Source organism: Zalophus californianus, chromosome 1, assembly GCF_009762305.2.
Source record: "Zalophus californianus isolate mZalCal1 chromosome 1, mZalCal1.pri.v2, whole genome shotgun sequence".
NCBI lineage: Eukaryota > Metazoa > Chordata > Mammalia > Carnivora > Otariidae > Zalophus > Zalophus californianus.
In genome coordinates this window covers 70253291-70279650 of record NC_045595.1, presented here as the reverse complement: position 1 = coordinate 70279650, position 26360 = coordinate 70253291, and the positions used below count along the sequence as shown (strand labels likewise).

General features: G+C 47.9%; 1 protein-coding gene and 1 long non-coding RNA gene across 15 annotated transcripts in view; one reads left to right on the top strand and one right to left on the bottom strand.

Annotated features, from left to right (window-relative positions):
* TRAK1 (trafficking kinesin protein 1) overlaps positions 1-26360 on the bottom strand; it is a 175142-nt gene that overhangs the window by 36899 nt on the left and 111883 nt on the right. For 11 of the 14 annotated variants that reach the window (XM_027582461.2, XM_035725581.1, XM_035725676.1 and 8 more), the window contains one exon: positions 4805-4881. The exons of 1 other annotated variant lie outside the window; for it this stretch is intronic. In XM_027582461.2, coding sequence (XP_027438262.1) covers positions 4805-4855 — 51 coding nt within the window. In that variant the 5' untranslated portion in view covers positions 4856-4881. Of the gene's footprint in view, positions 1-4804; positions 4882-19565; positions 19815-26360 lie in introns of those variants that run through there. 2 more of the 14 variants (XM_027582458.2, XM_027582467.2) reach the window with 2 other exon arrangements.
* On the top strand, positions 20143-22764 carry LOC113916331. The gene is made up of 3 exons (XR_003517909.2): positions 20143-20184; positions 21075-21261; positions 22216-22764. It is a non-coding gene; the product is annotated as an uncharacterized LOC113916331 (long non-coding RNA).

Sequence of the window (26360 nt, the reverse complement as noted above, 5' to 3'; positions counted from 1 at the left end):
GACGCCATCACCAAAGGCAGACTCACTCGTGCCTGAGAGACTATTTGCCACTGTGGTTAGATTCCACTTGCTCCCTTATAAGTGGGATTAGCAAGAGGAGGGCAACTCTGGAAAACTAAATCATTTAAGAAGCTTCTGCGAGTTATTCTGTCCAGCTGATGTAAAAAGCAGAGGAATGGGAACATGCAGCTTAGACAAGGAAAAAAGCTGGGGAAGGGACGCCTTGGGTGGCTCAGTCAGTTAAGCATCTGCCTTCAGCTCAGGTCATGATCCTGGCATCCTGGGATCGAGCCCTGCATCCGGCTCCTTGCTCAGCGGGGAGCCTGCTTCTCCCCCTCCCTCTGCCTGCTGCTCCCCCTGCTTGTGCTCTCTTTCTTTCTCTCTCTGACAAATAAACTTAAAAAAAAAAAAAAAAGCTAGGGAGGAGTCTTAGCTTCTGACCAGCTACTAACTAACCATATGACCTTGAGCCAATGGCTTCCACTTAACAAGGATCAGGTACACTCCAGGTTAGCTTTTTCCAAACAGGTTATAAACAAACCATCAGTAGGTGGAGAATCATTTTCATAATGGCAACTGATATTTTGTTTTAAATGAAATTCAACAGCACGACATTGAAACACCAAAGTGCATTCCACATCATAAGGGTATTATTAGTTCATGTTTCTGCTTTTGCTTGTCCTATATTTATTTATGTGAGTACCAAGTCACAGCCTGATATGCGTTTCTTACAGCGGGTATTGGTCAAAAGCTTACCTGCTCCAGGCAAGCCCTTCTACTGCACAGCTGTGAGATCGGGCTCTGACTGAACATCCCTGGGACCCGGTTCCCTCCTCTGTTAGATGGGGAGGAGGGTGGTGCAGACTGGCTGAGCTACCCTTGAAAAAATCTCCTAGCATTATGATTCAGAGTTGTACAATATAAAAAAAAAAAAAGAAAGGGAGTTTTTATTTCTAACTTTTTATATATCCATGAAACAATTCCGTGCACTAGCAGCACACCTTCCCCCTTGCTCATCCCAGGAGTTTCACTGAAATAGGAGCTGAGCAGTGGAGGGCAAAGTACAGTTTGGGAAGACTCTGGATTTGACGGGGATTTGGCACTCTCTCTCTCTCTCTCTCTCTCACACACACATACACAAATGATGGTCACTCTCCCTTCAGTTCCCACAGTCCTGAAACCAGTCACTGCTATCACTTCTCCCCTCCAGAAGCCAGCCGGGTGTCCCATCATGGGAGCCACAAATACCTCCACCTTATTCCCACAATTTGTACCTCCTTGCATGCCTGCCAAGGCACGAAGGGGACCAGTGACTCTGCCCAATGAACTGAGATGTTTCTTCTCTGTGTACTCATCCAGGCTGACTACGGTGTCTTCCAAGGAAGGTCCTTTGCTCAGTCACCCTTCATCACTTTGAGACTCAACATGTGTGCTTATTTGGTATGTGGGGGAAGGACCCAAAGGAATGGTGGGATGAAACCTACCTCTCCAGATCGACTCAAAATTAGCATCTTGTGCAAATGCTTTCAGCTGGCTAACACTCAATTAAAACTGCAATACCAGTGTCCAATTCTCTTTGGAAGAGTGGTCTCCACAAATCTCACTCAAGCCTATTGAATCTGTCTACCAGAACAAATTCTCAGACTGAATACCCAGCAAGCGCTTAAGGCCAGAGGCTTCACTGCCTCCCTCCTGGGTCTACATTGCATGCATGCATCGTGCTAAGTTCCAACAAGCACAGACATTCTTAATGCCTTAGCCACATTCTGGGTGCAGACTCCACGGCAAACAAATCAAGCAGAAATTACAATTATGAAAGCCCACTGGGCAAGGCCGGCTGGAGCACCCAAAGGACGGTGAGGGCTTCCCATGGCACACAAAAGCCAGAGCCCAAGAGCGATGGGCAGGGGAAGAAAACAGATGGGCTGTGCACTCAGTGAAGCCCCTCGCCCTCCCCATGATACCCCAAACCTCAGACCTGGGGCCCCCCTCACCTTCCCTGCCCCACAGCGGGGCAGCTTTCACCCCATTTCCACCTAAAACCTAATCTTTACAGTAAAACAAAACTCTCTGCTCAGGGAAAAAAAGGGGGGGGGCAAGAAGTTACAGTAAAACTATTTATGGATGAAATGAAAAAATTAAACAAGTTACGTGGTATCTAAAAGTTATCTAAGGAGGGCACCTGGCTGGCTCGACTCTTGATCTCAGGGCTGTGGGTTTGAGCCCCACGTTGGGTGTGGAGATTACTTAAAAGTTACCTAAAAACAGTTCATCTAAAAGTTACAGTAACTAAAAACTTATTGCAGTGGCTCTGGTTTTTCTTTACTAAGAGGAGAGACTGGTTGCGATTCCCCTGGAGGATTCCAGAAATGAAAACATTCGTATTTATTACAACCAGCCAACATAGGGTAAATGTTTACTTCTAAAAACAGGAAAGCTGCTAGGAAATGACCACTGGGTTAAACTACGGTGAGAATGAGAGATTACAAATAAGTAATTCAGGCCCTTGGAAATAAACTATTAAAAGAGCTCGTTCCCTCATTCCTCCCGAAAATGCAGCCACCTAGGTGGATGGAGCTCATTCCAATTGCTCGCTCCCTCTTCCTGCTCATGCTTTGCTTAAAAAGATTGTGCCTTGGCTCAGCCCCTTTTGCCAGGGGCGCTCGGGCAGGTCTGACACAGCCCTTGGGAGATGGAGAGCAGCAAGCCTCCCACACTTCGCGGCTGACTCATCTCATTCACCAGTCTCAGCATAGAAAGCATGACTAAGGGGCCCTCGGAACACCCCTCTCTAAACTGGGGCGGGGGGGGGGGGCGGAGGAGGGGAAGGCAAGCTCTGCACAAAGGTAAATCCAAAGGCAGGAAGCCAAGGCAAGCTGTGGGATCCTCTTCCCCTTAGAGGCAGAAACAAAAGCTCCCCGCTGCCCACGGGCTGTGCTTTGGCTTCCTGTGCACAGTCTCCGCACACACACACACACACACCCCCCCCGCCCGGCGCAAGCACACTGCCTTGCGTGTGGCAAGCCTGCAAACCAAAGCAAATGATCGGAGGAAGCAGAACCAAAGCCAAACCAAGCCAAGCACAGCCCAGTAGGACTGTCACGTGACAGAGGCAGTTAGACTTTCACCGGGCGTGGCGGGGGCACCCGCCTAGTTCCAAAGAAAGGCAGTGACTCTGAGGTGGTTCTTATCAGGACGAGGAAAAGAATGGCATTATAAATAAAACGCAGACGAGGAGAAGAATGGCATTATAAATAAAACGCAGATACACACAGACCACTGCCATGATGAGTTGCTAAAAACAGAACACAGAAGGCACAACAAGGCCACTGAAAAAAGCGTCCCACAAATATTCTTTTCACCAGAACGGGATCCGTGTGTGGCTTTGGATGCCACAGTGAGGACTTCTAAGTGTCTCTAAGTTGGGGGTCGGGGGCAAAGTGGTCACGGTGGGCTTGGGATGGGGCAGCTGCAGAGAGAAACAGAAATCTCCCTGCTGAGGCTCTGGGGGCTGGAGGAGTGGAGTGGACTCGGAATGAAAAGAATGGTCCAGATTGGAGCCCCCTCAGAAGATCTGACTGATGGCTAAAGGTGTAGGGTGAGGAGTGGAGGCTGGAAATACTAGCGGATCCGGACAGCATGACACTGTTGGGGGAAATGGACACAGTGGGAAGGGGTCTGTGATGAACCATTTTCCAAAAGTCAGTGGTGCCAACCAAGCTAGCCTTCCAAGTGCCTAAAGCCAGCCACCATAATGGCGGCAACTGGAGAACCACCAGAAGGCCTGTGCCCTAAAATGCCTTGCAATGGCCCTGTCTCACGATCTCCCACATTATGCTACTCTCTTCCTGGAGAAGAGCTGATGAATAGTAACATGACCCAAAGTCAGCCTTGGTTCCAGAGCAGAAACGAGGGTCTAAGTTAGCAGTGGTGCCATTAAGGACTGATAAGGTTTAAAGATGGGCACTTATTCAATATATATCTATAAGAACCTGGTGTGTTCTGGCCGGTTCTAGGCATGGGGGTATACATATGGTGCTCATCTGCTTGTAGAGGTCTGCACAGCACCGGGATTCTCAACTGCCAACAGAATGCTAAGAAGAGACCGAGAAAGCTAGAGTCTCTAAAATACCAGCAGCTAGTCCCATTCTAAGCAAGTTCCCTAATTTCTTTTCCCCACGATGATTTTGGTTATTTTTATGCTGCATAATATCCCCTTAACCTGAGGTAAGTTCAAAAAAATTACAAAGATATAGGGGCGCCCGGGTGGCTCAGTCAGTTAAGCGTCTGCCTTCGGCTCAGGTCATGATCCCAGGGTCCTGGGATCGAGCCCCGCATCGGGCTCCCTGTTCAGTGGGAAGCCTGCTTCTCCCTCTCCCACTCCCCCTGCTTGTGTTCCCTCACTCACTGTGTCTCTCTCTGTCAAATAAATAAATAAGATCTTTAAAAAAAAATTACAAAGATATAATAATGATGTATTTTTCGGACACTTTTGGATACCCTTAAAATATAGCGTTACAAAATACTTTAAGGGTTTTTAAAGATCTTAGACTGGGTATTCTAGCAAGTATTCCTATTTGGTGTCATTAATACATTCCTTTTAAAACCTAACATGCCTTGTGCAAATTACAGCTACAAAGACCTGCAGAGCTACCAGTTCAAAACCTAAAGGCAAGGCCTTGCACCCCGAGAGGGCCCCATTTTGGGGATTCTTCACTGAGACCGACAATAGCGTACGCTTTAATCAACAGAAGTTATAATCAGTCGATCATAAACGGTTCTTTGCCTCCCCGGAAGCACTTACCTCCTCAAGAAGCCGAGTGACAGCATCTATGTCATTATATGTCTTAGTCATCTGGCCAACTCTTTCAGCACATAAAACTGCAAGAAATAAAAGTGGCGATGAGCTACCAATGTCACAAACCGGCCAAACAAATGACCCATCTAATAAAGCAGTCTTCAAGTCATGCCTGCGTGTCGGGCACAAAGGGTCGCTGGTTTTGCCGGGTTCGACCCACACTGCGCTCAGCACCACTGGATTTCATTTCCCAGTTCCAGGAAGAGCCTCAGGGCGGCTCAGGGGATGGGGTTAACTTCCAATCCTGCAAGGTTCTGACGTGTGTGTGCGCGCGTGCGCACGCGTGCACGCACTTGATGGCGCTGAGGACGAGGCACTGGAATAGAAAGGGGTCTGGCCTCATATAAACTCAGCAAACTGAAATGGGTCAGCAGCAAAGCCTCCAGTGTGTGAATGATCAGAAAACATCCCAGGGTCTAGACCTCGCTAACCACAGAGACCCAACCACACGGACAGCGTGGGATCCTTCAGAAAGCGGCTATCGGTATAATTATTAAATAACAATCTTAGCTGATCATTTCATAATGGTGCAGCCCTTCCCCTCCCCTCTCCAAATGGCCTACATTCTAAGGCTATGCAACCAGTTTCCCTACCATGAAAACTAGGGTCGTAGATTCTTTTTAATCAACACCAAAAAGGTTGATACCATTTCTACCATACACGAATATGCATGCACGCGCACGGAGTGATATTTCACCACATACATAATGGCCTGTGGTCCTAAGAGGCTGCATGCAGACCACTTTAGGACGTGTGGGTCTTTTTTCTCCTTCTGTTGGAGAAAAAGGTCGTGCAAGGAAAGAATACTTTAGTCTGTGGAAAAATTGCACGGTTTTATTTTAAATCAATGGCAAGGAATCGATTTGCAATTCCACAAACACCAAGAAGGGTATTACAGGTTTTATTCTGTGGAGGAAGGAATGAACATAAATGGGTTTAGGACCCAAGTGTAAAATTTTTTAAACTTGCCACTTCTGCCCTAAATAAAGTCTGGGTAACTCTTTATAACTAAGACTCTACAAAATAATTCCTTAAGAGCCAAAGGACTTGATTCAGCTTTCATAATGACCCACATTCAGTAACAGCCCAAGCAAGTCAGTGGGAATTAAGTGTATTACTAAGCCAACCTCCGTAGCATTGCTAATGGCAAGCTGCAACAGGAATGCAATAGGTCTCTAAATATTTTATTAAATGCAAGTAAAGATCACCCTAGTGAATGAGCTCAGAGAAATCAGATCCGTCAGAATGATTTTCTAGCTTAAGGAGACCTGAAATCTGGTTCCAAATCTGAAACCCCCTTCCAGCTCTCTCCTCCACCCGACACTTCTCTGGGAGCTGGAAAGAAGTACATTACTGCCTCGGGCACTTTCCTTCCCTCGCCTCCAGTGGGGGCTGCCGGCTTGGAAAAGGGAGGGAGATTCGTAAGAGTTGGTTTAAACCAGAATTTAACTTGATGGAGGGGGAGGTCCAGCTCAAATTGCTGTAAATTGTTCGTCAGTGCGGGGTCATGAGAAATCCTTACGTGAAGATTCCTGTGCCGCTGCAGGTGTTAGTTTTCACACTGGACAACGGTGCTCTGCAGCAGTGTTGCAGGAAAAGACGCGGGAGGCCCCCCAGCCTGCTGGCCCCGCAGACAAGAGTCAGCATGCCCGGCTCATTAACCGGAAACAGACCCCAGCAGGAACAAAAGGCCTCTGTGCTGAAACCGGTGTTGCGACTGGGGGCCTGCTTAGTGCCTACCCGCCCTTAACTTAGAGGACTGAGTCCTCCGCTGCTGTGGAGAAAAAGAAACCCGGGCTATACTTGAATCGGGCTCCGTGTCACCCGAAGGTGAGAGAGCAGGATTCGGGGCCGCTTTTTTCCTCCAGGATTGTATTAATCAGAAATTACACTTACATTTTTTAAGCTAACTTTCTGAATTAATCGTGTAGTTAATCATGTGTAGATAATCACATGCAGGTGTAAGAAATAATACTGAGATCCCTTATACCTTTCACCTCTTTCTCGCGGTGGTGACATTCTATAAAATTATATCATACCCAGGGCACTGACACTGATACAATCCATGAACCTGACTCGGATATCCCCAGACTAATTCTTACTTATCTGACTGTGCGCCCACAAGTGACTCGTAAGCTCTAACAATCCTATTACCTGTGTAGGTTCCTGTATCCACCACCACAAAGATCACTCGTGTCTCCTTTTATAAAGCTCATTTAAAAAAAAAAAAAAAAAAAGCTTTAACATGCTCTAACCATTGACCCAGTAAGATGTACACTTGGACCAGTGGTTTTCTTCTAGCATTAACCAGTCAGACACATATTGCCGCCATGCACACAGTGACAGGAGGGCAAGTGTGACCTTTCCCGTTCAGTTAGGGCTGCAGAGAGACCTTCCAAAAGTCCCCAGGCCTTTGACAGAGCCCAGCTTCGGAAGTCAGAGGTATAAATGAAAAACCACTGCTGACCCTGAGCTATTAAAGCATGTGCATTGTTATTCCTTCCAAAAGTCCCCAGGCCTTTGACAGAGCCCAGCTTCGGAAGTCAGAGGTATAAATGAAAAACCACTGCTGACCCCGAGCTATTAAAGCATGTGCATTGTTATTCCTGTTATGTTTTTATAAATACAAATAATCCCAATGGGGAGAAGATGTACTGATTTATAATAAAAACACAGGAAAAATAGTTAGGACAGCCATAAAAATATTGACATTTAGATAGCATTACAAATTTTAATATTTTTTTGTGGTGACTGTTTACTGATGGGGAAAAATATTACTTAAAATATTTTTCAGAAAGTATACAGTTGACTACAATATAGGGTCCCGGGATCCTCCCTGATGCAGCTTTTTAGAGAAATCAGTAACAGAAGCAGCAGACCTTTACTGAGCACACTTCCTATGGCCAGGTCATGTTCAATAGCCCTCTGTACAGATTATCAATAAATACAACAGGATAGGAACTTAAACTCGCCCCATTTTAAAGTGGGAAACTGAGACCCAGAGAGGTTAAGTAACACCTCTGATGTCAGCTTGAGAACCATGGTGAATTTCAGTATCAGAAGAGACTCCCAGCAGGGGCAGCAGTTAACATTCATAGGGTCCCTGCTATGTCCGGGGGATTTAATGTGCTTTTTCCTTAATCCTCACGGCAACCCTGCAGGGTAGGTGCTGTCATGGTAGCCATTCCACAGATGAGAAAACTGAGACATTAAGGACCCGACCAAGGTCACGGCCAAAGTCACAGCAAGTGAGGCTGCGTGGCAAGGACTGTGCGAGGGCCAGTCTGGCTGTGTCCTGAGCTAGGGAGCCATAGACGATACAAGGGTGAGGCCGAGCCCAGCACACATCAACAACATTCAGGAAGCAGAAGCAGAACAAGAAGCATCTGTGGTGTAGGGGAGAGGTCCCTGGCACCGGGGCTCTGAGGCTTAAGTTTCCATAGGAGACTCTACCAAGGTCATGAGGCCCAGGACAAGCCCTGTAATTGTGTGTCTTGGGCTTCTCTTCCAAGAAATGAGGGGGCAGGGGTGAGAACAATGAGGTAGGAAAAGAACCAACAATGCCTTTAAACAGTAAGACAAGTACAGGCTGCACTTTCCAAGCACCGACTTTCTAAATATTCAATCTACAAGAAACCATGGTCCTGTTTCTCTCTCCATGGGAACAACATTCCAAAGGGAGGCTCCAGTTCTGTCCAAGGGAGCGCTAGCAAATCAATCCACTTCCACTCAAAGGATGTTCAAACACCAAAGTAAAAGGACAGCCACAAACCTCTATAGTAACATGAAAAAACTAGGGTCTAAGTCCTAGAAAAAGAAGTATAATATGCCTCCAGCAGCAAAGCAGATATACCGTACACATAGCACCCCTCTTGCAGTATCCAACTAACGTGGATCAGGCGTGCAGCAGGCTCTGTGCCGACCAGGACACGAGATCTACCCCTTCCAAGGCACACAGAAAACAGGCCGCCCACATGTCCCAGCTGGGCAACGGCTGGGCAGGGGCCCAAGGTGTGCGAGGCCTGGCAAGTCCCTTTAAAGGAGTCTGGACTTCCATGCTGGGAGAGCAGAAGACACTGGACGGTTCTCAAAGAGGGAGTATCCATGTAAGAGCTATATTTCAGAAAAAATTGTGGCTACAGTACAAAGAAATGGGGGGAAGGGGTGGTCAAGGCTGTCGATTAACTCAAGGCAATCCTAAATGGCTGTGAAAATAGCGACGAGTAGTCTCTTTTCTTGAGAGAGTTAAGAGACCGGACGGGGTGGGAGGTAAATCAGAAAGATAGGATTTGGGCTTCTTGCCGGGACAGGGGGACATGGGCACTCCATTTCCTAGGCTTGCTGTTCCCCAGCAAGACAGGCGCATGCGACAGAAGATTTAAGTTACCAAACAACACTGGCAAAGGGGACAGCGGCTGAGGTCATCACGGGAATAATGTGCCAGGCAGAGGGCCATGCACAACCCCCTGCAGCAGGAGACCCACCGCAGCAGGAACGCCCTCCCAGGAGCTGGAGGTGCCAAATCATGGTTTGCAAGGAGAAAAGAATCCAGTGCCTATCCTTGGGTGGGCAGGTGGAATCATGAAGCCAGACTGGAATGAGTGGCCCTGGGCTGGCTGAGCAGAGAGAGGGCGGCCTGTCCTGGGCTGTCTCGGCTAACTGGCTTTGGATGAAAATCAGCAATGCAAACTTTACGCAAATTAAACTGGGCCCAAAACAAATCTTGGAGAATAAATCCTGGCAGCCATTTTACAGCTCCCGATAATAGACATGAGATGCCAGCCAAGAAATCCCCAATATCTACAAGTGGGCAGGCCCTGAAGAGAGGTGAGGCCCTGCCTAATTCAGAGATGTAGCCAGTGGGAAGCTCGCGGCGACGCCCTGGGGCCTGAGAGAAACCCCCACAGGGAAGAAAACAAAGGGGCCAGGGGCAGCAGGGGTGGGGGGGTGGGGTTCCAGGGTCAGATCAGACGTGGGCAGGGGAAGGAGCCACGGGGCCACAGTGGGAGAATGGGGCAGGGGCGGGGCAGGCGGTGGGGCGGCCGGAGAGGAAGTCTGACGCAGAACTGCAGGCCTCACCAATGAAGTGGAGGGCAAGAAGGTTCCAGCACACAACCTGATCCCCCCAGGAACCCGTGCCTTCTCATCACATTAAGAGGCTCGACAAGGCCCCCTTGACATTTTGGCCTTATCAGACTTCTCTGAGAAACTCTGGTTGGCAGCCCTCACCACACTCATTTATGTACTGCACTGTGGTGGAAAGATTCTCCTGAAGCTGTGTGAACGATTAGCTCTCATCACTTCTTAACCTAATTTTGATAACATTTCTCCTATGTCAGTTTCACATATCTTTGGAGGAAATAAATGAATGAATATTTTGCACACGTACAAACGTGTGTGTATATACAGACATAAGTACATGTATATATACAATTAAATTAGAAATATATGTGTGTGTGCGCGCGTGCGCGCACGCACACACACGCCAAGACCTCAGGAGACACTGCCCCCTTGTAACACAAAGGCCAAGTCACCAGTATCCATGAATAGAGAAAAGATACTCATGACTGCCCACTATATTTGCATTTTGGGTTGTTTGGTTATGTGTTCTAGCTTATTCATAGGTCATTTCTTTAAATAATTAGAACATTGTTTTTCAACTTATTTTAGAACCTGATTCCAGTCCCCTCCCTGATAATTTCTCCTCTTACCTTAAAATTTTTTTTAACGGTTTTGTTTTCTATAATATTTATAAAAACCCTAAACATTGAATAAGCTTTCGATATGCCCAGTTGAGACAGGAGCCGGCAGTTAGGTGTCAGAGAGAATGGTCCACAAATCAGTGGGTTATCCCTCTCTCACTCTGACCAGGAACAGCAGCTGTCAGTTGAAAAAGCATCCCTACAGTTCCCCGCCCCCCATCCTCCAGGAAGTAAACCTAATAAGTACTTACTGTCTGGCCCTGCCCCTGGCAAGGGGCGGAAGGTTCAGAACCTGAAAGCCACAGGCTAAAAAGATGCCCCCCACCTCTGCCCTAAGAAATTCTAAGTGAGTCACCACTGGTGCTAAGTTTCCAGGCATTACAAAATAAATGTCCTTTATTTAAAGCTTTGTCTACATGCTTTTGAATTTGGTTTGGCTTGGTGTCACATGTGCCTATTTCCTTCTGCAGGGACCGTCTCTCACCGGCTTTTCCATCTGGGGTGTTCCTGCTCCTCCCCGTGGCCCAGCAGGACAACGGGTCCACCACTGTAAAAACTGCACCTTTCCCAGTCAGTCCTCCCTTGGAAGACAGCTAGCAGACTCCCAGACTAGGCCGATCTGGCAAAGCATTTTGATGAGGGGGACATCTTTATTTTTTTTTTAATTTATTTATTTGAGAGAGTGAGCAGAGCAAGCGAGAAAGAACACGAGTGGGGTGGAGGGGTAGAGGGAGAGGGAGAAGCAGGGTCCCCTATGAGCAGGGAGCCCACCGTGGGGCTCAATCCCAAGACCCTGGGATCATGACCTGAGCCCAAGGCAGACGTTTAACCAACTGAGCCACCCAGGTGCCCTCCCTGAAGGCAGGGAGACATCTTTCAATGGCTACTCGGCCCCAGTCACCTCGGCCACACACAGTGCTGGTAGGTTAGACACACGTGTCCCCATACTTTTTGGCAGGGAAACTCAGGCTCTGAGAAGTCAGATGAATGGCCTAAGGCCACAGACTTTACAAGTCCTTTAGGCCCCTACCCAAGAGAACGAAAAACCTATATCCACACAAAACTTGTACACAAATGTTTACAGCAGCCTTACTCATAATAGCCAGAAGTGGACACAAACCCAGATGACCCTCTCCTGGTGAACGGATAAACAGAACGTGGTACATCTGCACCCCTGGAGAGCTACACAGCCTCCCTTCAAAAGGAATGAAGGACTGGTACATGGAGCAAGTGATGTACGCTCAGAAGCAGCCCGACACAAAATACCATACCCTGTAGGATGCCTTCCTATGCAGTATCCAGTACAGGCGAATGAGACAGAAAGAAAGCAGCTTAGTGGTGGCTGCAGCCAGGAGTGGGAATGGGACTAGCTGTGAGCAGGCATGAGGGAGCTCACACGGGGAGGGCATACACATGTTCTAAAACAGGACTAGGGTGATGGTTGTACAATTCTGAGAATTTCCTCAAAGGCATTACACCGGGGGCACCTGGGTGGCTCAGTCGGTTAAGTGTCTGCCTTCAGCCCAGGTCATGATTCCAGGGTCCTGGGATCGAGCCCCTCATCAGGCTCCCTGCTCAGCGGGGAGCCTGCTTCTCCCTTTCCCCCTATTGTGCTTGCTTGCTCTCTCCCTGTCAAATAAATAAAATCTTAAAAAAAAAAAAAAAAGCGTTACACTGTCCATTTAAAGTAGCTGAGTTTTACGGTCTGTAAGTTATACCTCAATATTTTAAGTTACCAAACAACACGTAACTACATATACTGGGACTACATAAACCTGTTCCAAACACTGCCCCACTACGTGGCAGTGGAAAAGCCTTCTTTTGTTACCTTGATCCCTGACTGAGCCTTCCCCAGACCACAGTGGTACACTCAGACAGCAAGTGATTAGCAACAGCAATCCCCCACTCCAAACCCGGCAAGGCACACAAATGTACTTTTACTTAGATGACTTCATTTAAATTTGCTCAGGGGATACATCTGTAAGGAAACCGAGAGCCACCTCAGTCCAGTTTTTGAAAAGAGGGGCTCTGGACTGTCTTCCCAGGCATGATGCTTCCACTCTCCTCCCAAGCTAGAGCCTCATCCCTGGCGTAGCTGTTGCCTTTCATCTAGCTTCAAAATAATTTAGACTTGGCCCAACAGCCCAAGTGGATTAACTACTAAGACCCATAAGACACACATTATTTGGTTTAAAAAACAAACAAACAAAATAACTGTTTTGAGGTAGACCTTGAAGTGGGCATAGGAATAGGGTGAGGCCCACCGAAAACAGCTACAGCCAAGGCCATAAAGAACATAATTCTTTAAAAAATAAAAAAGTTTTATTTATTTATTTGACACACAGAGACAGAGCACAGCAGGGGGAACGGCAGGCAGAGGGAGAGGGAGAAGCAGGCTCGCTGAGCAGGGAGCCTGATGCGGGGCTCAATCCCAGGACTCTGGGATCATGACCTGAGCCAAAGGCACACGATTCATGACCAAGCCACCCAGGTGCCTGGTTGAATGTAATTTTTACAAATGGCCCACGTCCCCTCCCACCTGGGCTATGGAAGTCACCTGAAGGCAGTGGAGTCTTATTTGGAGACCAACACATAATTGATACTCAAAAAAACAGGAAGATTTTGTTTTCTCCCAGACCAGTCTTTGGAAAGAAAGGCTCGTGTCTGACCGACAGCCCAGATAGGGGTGAAAACATAAAAGCCCCAGTGTATATCTTGTCACCCCAAGAGAAGCAAATGTCCCAGAGAATCGCCCCCCTTCCCTCCTAGCTCCCTGAGGGGGTGGGGGGAGCGGGGAGGAGAGAAGCCATCTGGAAAAGGGCAGGCTCAAGTCCAATGTGACACAAAGGGATGATGAAGGAAACTGCTGAGAAAGAAGCAGAGTTCAAAGGAAAGGCATCAACTAATAAGCAGCTGTGGTCTCAAGCCAGAAGCAAATGGGTTGACCGAGGCCGCCACTCCTCTCAGTGCAAGGTGCTCATTTGTCACCGCAGCCTCGGAGCTGGTCTCAGGGACTGTCCGGCCACTGGCAGCGTGGGGCCCGGTCTGTGCACTGGGGGGTGGAAGACGGGCAGCACTGCCAAGAGCACAGACCTGACAGTACAGTCTGGCTACATTTAGCTGCTGTTTTACTGGCTCACCTTCCCCTCCGAGGTGGGCTGAGAGCAGAGCACCACGGCAAGCTCCCGAAGAGGCAGGGAAGAAGAAATGAAACAACTGCTGAGTCTCTATTACACGTCAACTGCTACCCTGGCCATCTTACAATGGAATGGCCTATTTCACTTAAAACCCAGCACAACTCCATGACATAAATATGATCCCCATTTAACACACCGGACAGGGAGAGAGGCCAAGTGGCTTGTCCACGGACATAACCATGAGACTACTGGACGCCATAATCATCCACCCCACCCTAGGCTGGAACACTCAGTGTTGATCTCTGGTGTCCTTCCATCACTGGGATATTTAATGAGGGCTAACCTGGTGGTTAGCAATGGCTAACTGATGACTGCTCACCACACGCTGGTAGTCTGCCAAGTGCTGGATGGCTACCATCTCCTTCGGTGTTTACATTCATCCTAGGAGAAAAGCATTACTGCTGTCCACCCTTTAGACGTGAAGAAACTGCCCAAGGTCAGAGAGCTATCATGGGAGGCCCTGATCGGTGGGCCCCCCATGTTGGCACACTTAACGGTACACCATCTGCTGAGTAAATACATGAATCTCACTCTTAAGCAGGTAAGATGCTTGCATAAATGGGCATAATAGAGAGGAGCAAGCAGGAAGTGCCAGGTGAGAGATGCTGTTGGGAGTTCAGATACAAGAAGACTGGGGATGGCAAGGGCCAGAAGTGGACAGAGCAGCAAGGGGACCCCAAAAGAACACAGGCCCTAGTGAGCCTTGTCCCCAACCAGCCCTGGGGTTATGCTGGTAGCTGCACCCCAGGAAGAGGACCACCCCGAGCAACTGACATCACTGGAGGCCTGCGTGGGGTGGCCGTGGATACTACCAACCAAAGCCCAGGATGGAGACCAAGGTCATGAACAGCATGAGCAAACGATGCTGAGGCCAGTACTGATAAGCCGGGTCAGCTCCTTCCTCCTGCGTGACCTACAGGAGAGAGTCCTATACGGCTCGCTCACATGCTGCTGGCCATCCTGTGTCAACACAGACACCGGGGTGGGATCCTGGTGGCGCCTGCTCTGGGGCGGATGTCACAACCACCTCCCATCCAGCCATTCTCCACGCAGCCCAGCCCTCCACCAGCAGCCTGAGATTTCCCTTTCACACCAGAGGAATGTGCAGTTTGTGCTGCTTCTCGGGCTTCACCTTGGAACCAGCCGGAGAACTTGAACAGCTCAGCAGGGTGGGCTATAGCCCAGCTATGCACAGAGTCCCATGGGGCCGGCCTGGGGCTCCCCATCAAGCTCCAGCTAGGCTCCCACTGCCAATTGGTGTTTTCTCCATCTCTGCTTTTCCAGATGATAATTACTGGTTAGTGCTCAACACCTGAAAACTGCCCTTTGTGCAAAACACTGATGTGGCCCCCTACATCCTGGCCATCAGCGGCTGCCTCTGAGGACCGGACACAGGCTCAGAAAACCAAAACCTGCTATAAGAGCACTGGGTAAACCCCAGAGAATTCCATATGCTCTTTTCCAATCCTGCCACCCGCCAGGGATCGGGTGAGGAATCTTGCAGTTGGGTAACAGCCTCAGGAGTGTCCAGATGAGAAAAAAATTATGAAATCAGGTTTCCTTAGGCACTCCCTTGAGAAAGCGGTGGGAATCTGCTGCACGGCAAACCACAAGGAAACAACCCCAGAACTTCACTCTTCGCCAGTGTTTTCCTGGTGCCGATGCCAGCGCCCTGCTTGGCACGAGGGGACACGACCTGCGACTTCACTCCAGCAGCACTGAGCCCTGCCCCCTGCCCGCTCTCACCCCGAGCAGAGGGGCCTGGGGCAAACAAGCAGAGGCCTTCTTCAAGAACGCCACGCAGCCCAAGACTGCTTCAGGTCAATTCCGTGTCTGCACTGTTCAGGTCCTCAATGGTCAGAAGACACAGAGCACAGACATTTTCTCTGAGGACAGTAACAGCCAAGCCGCCCCTCGCAGCCAAGCCGCCCCTCGCAGCCGCGTGGTGTGAGCAAGCTGCTTCTCCTGGGAGCCCGGTGTCCCTGTGAGCACCCACCCTGCGGGTTAGAAACGATTGTTTGAGATGAAGCCAGGAAGGGCCTTCGACTCCATTAGCTTCATGCCTGGCTGTGCTGGAAGGCAGACCCCAGGCAGGGCGACGGAACCCTGGACAGCGACAACCCAGCTCAGCCTCAGTTGCTTTGACTGCAAATGGGAGTAGCATTTCTTTCAAAGGCTGTTTTGAAGGTTAAAGGGTGACTATCACTCCCACAAGGTGACCGGAAGAGAATGTCTCCTATATCCACAGCTAACAGAGCAACCCAAATGCTAAATCTGTCCTTCAGTTGTCAACCAAAAGCACCTCTTTTAGATCAGTTAACAGGGAAGAAAACCATCTAAACCAGTTCAGAATCCACGGAACAGTTATGTCCACATCCTGCACATAATTTCATTATTCAAGAGCATTTCTCTTCCACACACAGGACTTGCTTCCCATTAACTCAAGACACAGGTGGTATGACAGTGTCGGAGAAAAGCAAGGGCCTGCCCAGCAAGCGGCGTGCTCTGGGACACAGGACTGGCCACAGAAACCAAACCTGCCAGACCAAAACTCCATCTTCTGATCTATGCCCCAGACTTCCTTCAGGCCAGGAGCCAGTCTTGTGAATTTGATTTTACAGAGAAAACAGCACGTTGGCAATAAAGCGTCTTCTTTTGAGCTTACTGTCCTGAAATTATTATTAACACTTCACCCCTCCAGGACACCTAAACATTTCATTGGAGAAAGGAAGGAGATGGAATGGGAAGGAACAAAAGAGAATTTAAGTCTATCATGAGATGGCAAATATAGAGCAGTGTCCCCCTTGAATGTGATCTTAACGTAGGTGACCTGTGTTAGGAGATGCCAACAAAGAGATGTGACCACCATCAGTTGACCTGTGAGTTGGACCCGGGCACTCGGAGGCTCCCCATGCCCTCCTTGTCCTTGGAATGTGGGTTCCCCTTGCCTTTCCTGCTCCCAGAGGCTGCTCCAAGGTCACAGCCTTGAGATGGTGATGTGGTGTTGAGAACACCTGTGCAGTATGTGACTAAATCCAGTTAAAGCCTCTATATAAAATGTCTAAGGTTTGGCAGGCAGGTGTGGGGATCCACTGTCTTTCAGCTGCCCAAGGGAAGCCTCCTATGAAAGTTCTCTTTGCTTATAAAACCTGCCACCTACCAATCTGGAGTGGCCTGCCTCCTTCATCTCTCCCCTTACCCACGTTGAATGGGGGCAGGTTTCAGATTATACCCAGGAAGCTCCAGATGGGGTTGCAAAGCAAACACCCATGGTTATCTATGAAATGTGGACCAGCACAGGACAATGTACATCGGAATCAGCCAGAGGGCGTGTTAAAACCCAGTCTGCCGGGCCCCACCCCAGGGTGTCTGGCTCAGCAGGTCAGGGGCAGGGCCCGAGAGCGTGCATTTCTAACACAATCCTGGGTGATACTGATGCTGCCAGGCAGGGACCCCACTTTGAGAACTGCTAGCATAATGGTTTAAGAGCAGAAGGCCCTTGAGCCATTCTACACAGGTTGAAATCACTTACTAGCTCTATGACTCTGGACAAGGTCACGTAAGTTTCCTTTTATAAAATGGAAATTATAATGGCACTTAACCTCATATGGTTGTGTTAAGGATTAAATGCACAAATCCATATAAAGTACTTAGAATGTAAGTACAAGACAAACACAGGGTCACATCATCATCATCTGGCTCACAGTTTTTTCCTTAAGGTTAAAAATATGGATATATGAAATATTTGCAATACAAATGTTTTTCTTCTCTTGGCTAGACTGTAAGACATTGCTCCAGAGCCTTGTGTAGCCTTTAATTTAGAATCCTATGGTTCAATGACTGGTTTCTAAAATCATCTTACTATGCTTTATGGTGACTGCTCATCCCACACTTTCATCTGCACAGGAAGCCCCGAAAGATCTTGTTAAAATGTGGGTTGTGACTCAGTGGGTCTGGGGCCCGAGAGTCTGCATGTCTAACCAGTTCCCAGGTGATGTGGGCACACGGGCCACACGCTAGGGTTCCACAGCAGTAAGGGACATCAGCTGATCCAGGTAAACCTACAAGAGCACATGGATGCCTTTCTCCTGAGCATTTCCAGGAACCTGACTAATGCACAGTCCCCATCGACCGGCCACTTCTCCTTTCATCTCCACCGTCTCCTTTGTGAAAGGGTCAGGTGGGACACCAGGCCTCAGCACGGAGCTCCCTGGTTCTTTCCTGCTGTTCCCTTTCCCTGCTTTCTCTAATGTAATGCTTCTGACAGTCCTGTAGGTAAAATGGGAATATTTTCAGGACAGAAACCTCAAAAGAAAAACGCTGTTGCTATATGGCCGACTACAAATAATTTTTAAAATAAAAGCTATGTTGAGACATGAAAATAGATCACCACAGAGAAGAATTTTGAAAAGGTATTCACATTGTTTTTACTCAAGACCTAAAGAACATACACACAGTCACTGTTTAAACATCCAATTGCACCCCAAAAATCCCTTTCCCTGGGTTTTCTCTGGGTTGTGGGCAAAAGCCAAAGAAGCCCAACTGGGAAACTCACACCAAGCCTTTGGGCCTATCGTTAATTTAACACTCTTCCACTTGTCCAAAAGCAGCATCCCTTTGGTAGAGCCTGATGGTGGGTTCCCAAGGTGACTTCAACATCAGCCTTTTCTATCTGGAATACTTTTCTATTTGGAATAATCCTAGGGGCACCTGGGTGGCTTAAGCATCCGACTCTTGATCTCTGCTCAGGCCTTGACCTCAGGGTTTTAAGTTCAGGCCCCAGCGTGGAGCCTTTAACCAATTTGGGGCGCCTGGGTGGCTCAGTCGTTAAGTGACAGACTCTTTGATTTCAGCTCAGGTCATGATCTCAGCGTAATGGCTCCCCTCTCAGCAGGGAGTCTGCTTGAGATTCTTTCTGCCCCTTATTACCCACCCCCTGCCCCGCCACCACTTACTCTCTCTCTCAAATAAATTCGGAAGGAAGGAAGGAAGGAAGGAAGGAAACAAAGAAAGAAAGAAAGGGAAAGAAAGAAAGAAAGAAAAAGAATCCTAAGTTTAAAAAAAAAAAATCCCTATTTAAGGTTGGTGATTAATGATTTTTTAAAAATAACACCAGCACACTATAGGAAATAAACAAACTGAGGGTTGCTGGAGGGGAGGCGGGGAGAGGGAGGGGGTAACTGGGTGATGGGCATTAAGGAGGGCACGTGATGGAATGAGCACTGGGTGTAGTCCACAACTGATGATTCACTAAATTCTACCCCTGAAACTAATGCACTGTATGTTAATTAATTGAATTCAAACGTAAAAAATAACAAATAAATAAATAAAAATAACGCCAAAACAAAAACATACTTTATTTAATAATGACTCAGTCTCCTGCCCAAAACCCATTCAGCCACAAGAAAATGACTAAACCTCTTAAAAGAGAGTACTGGAATGCCACAACGGAGACAACCAACTAGACAACTACTGTTATTTACGATAACATGAATGAATTGGGTAAGCAACAGAAACCAGACAAACTCATACCCACTATTTAATTCCAGCGACACAGATCAAGAACAAAGGAGCAAACAGATTTAAGGGACAGAAGCCAGGACAATGGTCTCCCCTTCTGGGGTGCGAGGGGCCTTCTCAGGGTGCTGGGCACGCTGTCTTGGTTTTACACGGGGGTCATTACATGCCACTCACCATGTGAGATCTATGTACTTGAAGTGAAACCTCAACAGGAAACCAGAAGAGTGCTGTGAGATCAGTAGACACTAACAGGGAAAGGCTCAGATCTGAACAAAGTACAGAATTTACCCTCTTCCAAGAGGTCCAGGCTTTCGTGCCGCTCACAGGGGGACTTCCTCTCTTCATCCTGGTAGTCATACTCAAAATGCTCTTCTTCCCTTCCCACGTCTCTCAGGGACATTGCTGAAGTCACCCCAAAGCCCAAACATTGCCCTAAGGGGTGGAAGGGGCGGTTCTTGGGGTAGGTCCCAGCTGTGTGCCCAGAGGAGCCATCGGAGTCCAGGCCCCTGAGGCACACGCGAGGCCCGGGATGGGGCAGAGGACATTCCCTGGCTGAGCTGGAGTGGAGGGTGTGCACAGGGAATTGGCCCAGCGTCACCCAGGACGGACCGGAAGGGGGCGGCTCCCAGGAGCTGGGAGGAGGGATGGTGTGGGGTGGGGCGGGGGTGAAGCACCTGCCAGAATGGGAATGCCCTGCCTGCCCCTGGGTGACCTTGCCAGGTGCTGTGGACGCAGAGGGGAGGCAGGCTGGCAAGTGCAGGACTTTAGGTTAAGCTCTCAACCTCCAGATTCTTCTCCCTACTCTTCCTCCCCCCAGAAGCAATGAGGAATGGTAGCTCCCTGGAAGTTTCATAGCAACTGCACAGGGCAATACCAAACAAGCCTTAAGCAGTACACCTCTCTCAAGGTAGGACTCCAGCAGAGGAGCCGCCCTGGTGAATAACTGCCCAATGCCCTCAGATGAGAGAATTTTGGTGGGCACACTCCAGAAGCTGAGACCAATCTGCCTTTTTTTTTTTTTTTTTTTTAAGATTTTATTTATTGGAGGGGTGCCTGGGTGGCTCAGTCATTAAGCGTCTGCCTTTGGCTCAGGTCATGATCCCAGGGTCCTGAGATCGAGCTCCGCACTGGGCTCCCTGCTCGGCGGGAAGCCTGCTTCTCCCTCTTCCACTCCCCCTGCTCGTGTTCCCTCTCTCTCTGTGTCTCTGTCAAATAAATAAAATCTTAAAAAAAAAAAAAAAGATTTTATTTATTTGAAAGAGAGCACGAGTAGGGGAGAGGGGCAGAGGGAGAGGGAGAAACGAGACTCCCTGCTGAGTAGGGAGCCAGACACAGGGCTCGATCCCAGGAACCTGGGATCCCAGGACCCTGGAATCATGACCTGAGCAAGGCTGACGCTTAACCAACTGAGCCACCCAGGCGCCCCTGAGGCCAATCTGACTTTGACAACAGCCTGACACAGTGCTGAAAGGGGAAGGAAGTGATCCTTCTGATTTCTAGCAGAAGGAGAAAAAGATGTGGCAGTAGCCGTTACCTGTTTTAAGCTTAATTCAGTCTTTCTTCGGTAATAATACATTGCATTTGCTGTTTTTAAATGTGCATTTTATAACCCCCACTCTCATCCTAAATCTCTGTATTCACAGTCAGATTTACAAATTCTAATTGCTAGGATAAGGGGGAAAAAAATCTAAAGCCTAAAGCCTAATAGTTTACAATGTTGCCTGGAAGAAGAATCCACAGTTTAATTGTGTATCTCAGTACCAATTCCTCTGTACTGTTTGATTTTGCCTTTAACAGTGAAAATGGCAGGTCCTTCCATCAAAGCCACTAGAAGGTGGCCCTGAGCGCTGGCCGCAAAGAACTGCAGCCCATTCTGCAATTTCTGTGCCTGCCCACCTCCCAGCTACACTGCGGCGGGTGTCCCTGCTCCTAAAAGCCACAGCAGGAGACCTATTCCAGCTCTCTGCCGATTCACCTCCCCCAGGTATGGAGAGGGAGGCTTTCAGCAGAGGCAAGACCGTCATACAGAATTCTCTGCACAGGTGCGGGCACTCGGTCTCATTCAGCTTTGGATCCGTAGGGCTGAAGATCCTGTTTTGGTAGCTAAAAATGTCTGCTACATTGAATTGCTACCTCCACAAAAACGAATATAAGACCATATGAGTGCCTCAAATAGCAAACCAGAATATAATAAAAAATGCTATTTAAAAGTAAAACCCTAGAGACATATGCATTGTCTGGTTAATATTTTGGAACCTGAAAATGATTACTACATTGTACAACATTAAAGAGGTGTTCTTTATAAAAAGGAAGCTTAGCAGAAATTCAGTGGCAGGGGGTATAAAATCACATTTTGAAAATCTGCATAAGCTTTAAATACAATGTGTATGAGGACACACACTCGGGGGGGGGGGGGAAACGCCATTTAATCTCAATAAATGGTATCAAATTGGGCTTAATTCAATTCAAATGATAGTGAGTCTGAAGCCCTGGCAAGGGAGGGAGGGAGGGAGGGAGGGGGGATGGGAGGGAGGATCTCCACCTTGTGCATTATTCACTCAGCAAATATCAGACTGACTGTAAGATGTGTAGGATACTGTACTGGCCACGGTGTTTACAAATGAAAACAAAAGCTGATTTCATGTATGTGAAAATACCCTCAAGTGATGACTCATCAGCAAGTTGTTTCTACTCAGCTTTTAACTCAAATCTAGGCTATCCTTAACAAATGATGTCAGATGATGTCCAGGTCTATATATATATAATAAACACTGAGGACACAGCATTTTGAACATAAAACCATCCTAGACTCTTCATGTCACCCCCTATTTCTGGGTTTAGTCCTTCAGGATATTCCCTGCCACCCACCCCAAATCTCCCCCTGCCCCCGGATGTTAAGGAATTCTCAAACCTTATCCGCACCTGCATTCATTTCAAGGTAAAAGGCAGCCGACAGGCCAAAGAACATCTTCTCTGACAGAGTAATTTCTTCAAAAGCCAAAGCAAGAAAACCTAGGAATCCCTGTGCCAAGTGGGAGATCCTGGACCTCTGGATGGAGCTCAGCCCCAGGAAGAGTCACGAAGCAAGGATGTGTGCTGTCCTAGAGGCAAGGACCAGACACTGGGATGCCGGGGAAGAGAGGTAGGGGCTGAGTTCCGGACTGCCCCCGGGAACACTGGACAGGAAGACCGTTAAGTGGAAGGTGTGGCCTCTTACAGGGTAGAGGGGCTTCCTTCTGCGAGTGTCCCTCTCCAGACCTACTCAATATACCGTCAGAGACGTCACTGTCCTGAAGCTCTACCATGCACTGTCCCGAGAATGGCCACAAGCCACTGGGGCTATTCATGTTCAAATTTAAATTGATTAAAATTAAATAAAACCCAAAATTCAGTCATTCTAGCCACATTTCCAGGGCTCCAGGGCTCCAGAGCCCTACGTGGCTAGTGGCTACCATACCGGACAGCACAACACAGAATGTTTCCATTGTCATGACAAGTCCCGCTGGACGGCAACCCTCCTCCAGAGGGTGCCCCTTCGTTTCAAGGTATGAGCTGTACACTTCCTGACCTCCACGGTCTGTGCTTCCCCCAAAGCCCCCGCCCACACTACTGCACTGCACCCTCCTGCCCCGAGCGTCCTTCTGCCCTCTCCTGCAGCCATCCACCCTGCAGCCTTCTCTCAGTGCTCCAAGCTCCCTCCTCCTGCCACTTCTTGGTCCCGTTGTTGCAGAGCCCCCATTACTGAGGGTCATGGTCCAAGGACCTCACTTATGCCATTAAAAATAAATAAATAAGAGAAACATCATGCTCCAAAACCTGGGATCTGGGCTTGAATCAACATCTGAGGGAGGACATTACTGCTACTTTCCCAAAGCCAGTCAAAAGAATGGGTAGTTACATTATGCATTTATACTTAATTTTTTTTTTTAAGTCACTTTTACAGCCATTCAGAAGGGTGCTGTGTCTGGAAAGGGAAAAGCCATCCTCCGCTTCCAAAGGTGCATCCCACAATAAACACAAGATGAACACATGGGGCCTGTCTGCATTGTGCAGGAACATTAGAAAATCATCTTGAAATCTAGGAACAGCTTTTCAATGAATGCTTAAAATACCTCCAACAAAACTTTACTCCCAAGCTAGCCAATCCCCCCACCTTGGGGTGGCATTTTAGAGGTCACTGCAGTCAAGCGACTAACAGAGCACGCATGACGGCCCCCATGTATCGTCACAGACTTCTCACTATGAAGTAAGAAGCCCAAGGAACAACTTCCTCAGCCGTCCACGGGAGCTTCCCCGTGATGAGATCAGCCTGAGCGAGACCACCCCGCACCCTGACATTCACGTCTGCAATGTTGTGCAGCAGGCAATGAGGGTGCACGGGCACAAGAGAAACTAGCAAGAAACAGGTGGTAAAGTATAAACCTTGGGGCGCCTGGGTGGCTCAGTCGGTTAAGTGTCTGTCTTTGGATCGGGTCATGATCCCAAGGTCCTGGGATCCAGCCCCGCGTTGGGCTCCCTGCTCAGCGGGAAGCCTGCTTCTCCCTCTGACCCTCCCCCTTCTCGTGCTCGCTCTCTCACTCTCTCTCTAATAAATAAATGAAATCTTAAAAAAAAAAGATACTATACCTTGTTCAAAATGCCACTCACCTTCTGAAAGGGATTTTTAAAAAGAACTTACTAACTAAACTATTTCTGAGAAAATAAAATTAAGCACTGGCCTAGAACATCACGGTTTTACAGAAAGCTTTTACAGTTGACCCTTGAACAACATGGGTTTGAACTGCGTGGGTCCACTTATATGTGGATTTTTTTTCAATAAATGCCGTACAGTACTGTGAATATATTTTCTCCTCCTTATGATTTTCGTAAAAACATTTTCTTTTCTCTAGCTCACTTTATTCTAAGAATACTGCATATAATATATACAACATACAGAACATGTCAATCAACTGTTTATGTTGTTGGAAAGGCTTTTGGTTGACAGTAGACTACTAGTAGTTAAGTTCTGAGGGAGTCAGAAGTTCTACAGATTTTTTTTATTGTGTGGGGGGAGTCAGTACCCCCAACCCCCACGTTGTTCAGGGGTCAACTGTGCTTTCAACAACTCTTCACTATGGCTCCGGTCAGTGTGGCTATCCCCACTTTCCAGACGGGGCATCTGAGATGACAGAGGCTCACAGAGGTCCCAGGATGTGCCCAAACCACATGGCCATGCAGAGTGCAAAATGGGCCTCAGACAGAAGCTCCAGGCCAGTGCCCTTTCTGGTGATCTCCGTACTTCTAGAGTCATTACAAAAATACACTCTCTTTCTTTAACTTAAAGACATACACTTGAATACAAGCCTTTTTAAATATTGAAAAGGCCTCACAGTTTTTAAAAGCATACTTAAAAAAAAAAAAAGTGACCAGCATAGCCAAGAGACAACATGAGATTCTGTGACAGACCTAAAAAATTACTTTCCAGACCCTGGTACCTGGGGTTGGTCTCCACTGACATTGGCACAGTTTCCCAAACCCACCTGATGTAAAGAATCACCTAAAGCACGTGCTAAAAATTCAGATTTCTCAGGACCTCTCTGGATCTGGAGTAAACCCAAGAATCTTCTTTTGAAATAAGTGGGCAATTTTCATAATCTACCAGGCTTTGGGCGGGGGAGGGGGGACACAACCATTGTAGGTAGCCAGGACCCCATCTGACGGTACACATTAAACTGTAGGCACCGGTTTATCTGCGCAAATTCCGCGAAGGCCATGCTATGTGGTGTTGAGAGCCGGCTGTTTCAAATCTCTAAAAATGACCTTAATATACTGGGCAACCAACCCCTCCAATTTCTTATTATTGTAAGCCCCTACCCCATGCCCCCTGTTACACCCTCTGGGGTCTTACTGCTTTTGGCTGGGGCGGTGGGGAAGATTGTGTGTAAGATTCTATAACTAAGACTGAAGAGGCGGAGGATACGGTCCTTCGACACCAAATAAAGCTCTCCTAAACCTCAGAGAGAAAAGAGAACAGCAGCTATTTTTTTATTCCAGTTTTAAAAGAGGGGTCTATATATATATATATATATATATTACTTGTCAGTGCTAACCCTGCAATGTAAGTGTGAGTCAGTAACTCTGACATAAATGATGATTTTGCATCTTTTTCAAAACATTTGACTCATCTTTTGTTATTAATATGGAAAGTTCCCTAGAAGTTTCCCTCATTACCGATTCAAATGCCAAATGATAAGAGACAAAGCAGTGCTGTGTCGTCTACTCCCACCTGGCCTTCTCACCACCCAGTAGGTTAGGACTGGGAGATGAAAGGGCTATTTCATTTGCAATTTTAAAGATGCATATATAAACAAAGGCAAATTGCATTTCCAGACCAACTGCAGAGGCCAGCAAAGAACCCAACTAGTGAGAAATGAGTAATGGAGTTGACTACAAAATTAGCATTTACTTGAAATCCTAATCCCCTTGGGTTTCCTAAACTAAATGATTTCTGGGTTTCTGTCCCCTGTTTTGCTAACTATTTTAAAAATGGGATTATGAAAATACCAGTTGTCCTAGTAAATTATGTCCCAGTGGCCCTCTCCCCTTCATCCAAACTGGAATGGAGGGTAAAGGCAAGTATTTTGCTCAACACATACTCAGAGAGTAACTGCAATCAACACTGATCGACCCTTGGACAGATGAGTCGCCTCTCCTTCCATTTTCCTTTCGGTTGCAAGAAGAGAGATCTGGCTGCCTCCGGGGCCAAAAGACTCAACTGAGAAATGGCTGGGTAAGAAAATCCTTCTGACAGACACCCAGATAAGAATCAGCCAGCCTCCTCTCATCCCTCAGACTGACTACCACCAACGACTGGCTTTATTCCCAAGGATGAGGGTGTAAAGAGAGCTGGACAGTGTAGCAATCGGGTCAAGACAGTAAGAAACCTTCCTCCCCCACTTCTAGGAGGGATCCGCGGGAGCCATGGCCACACCCAACTCCTCAGCAGTCTGGGACAGGCACTCTGTGGAACTTACGCTCCCCATTCCAGTGATCCAGCAGAGGTCCCTACTTCAAAAAGTTAGGGAGGGCTTGCTCAGTGAGTCC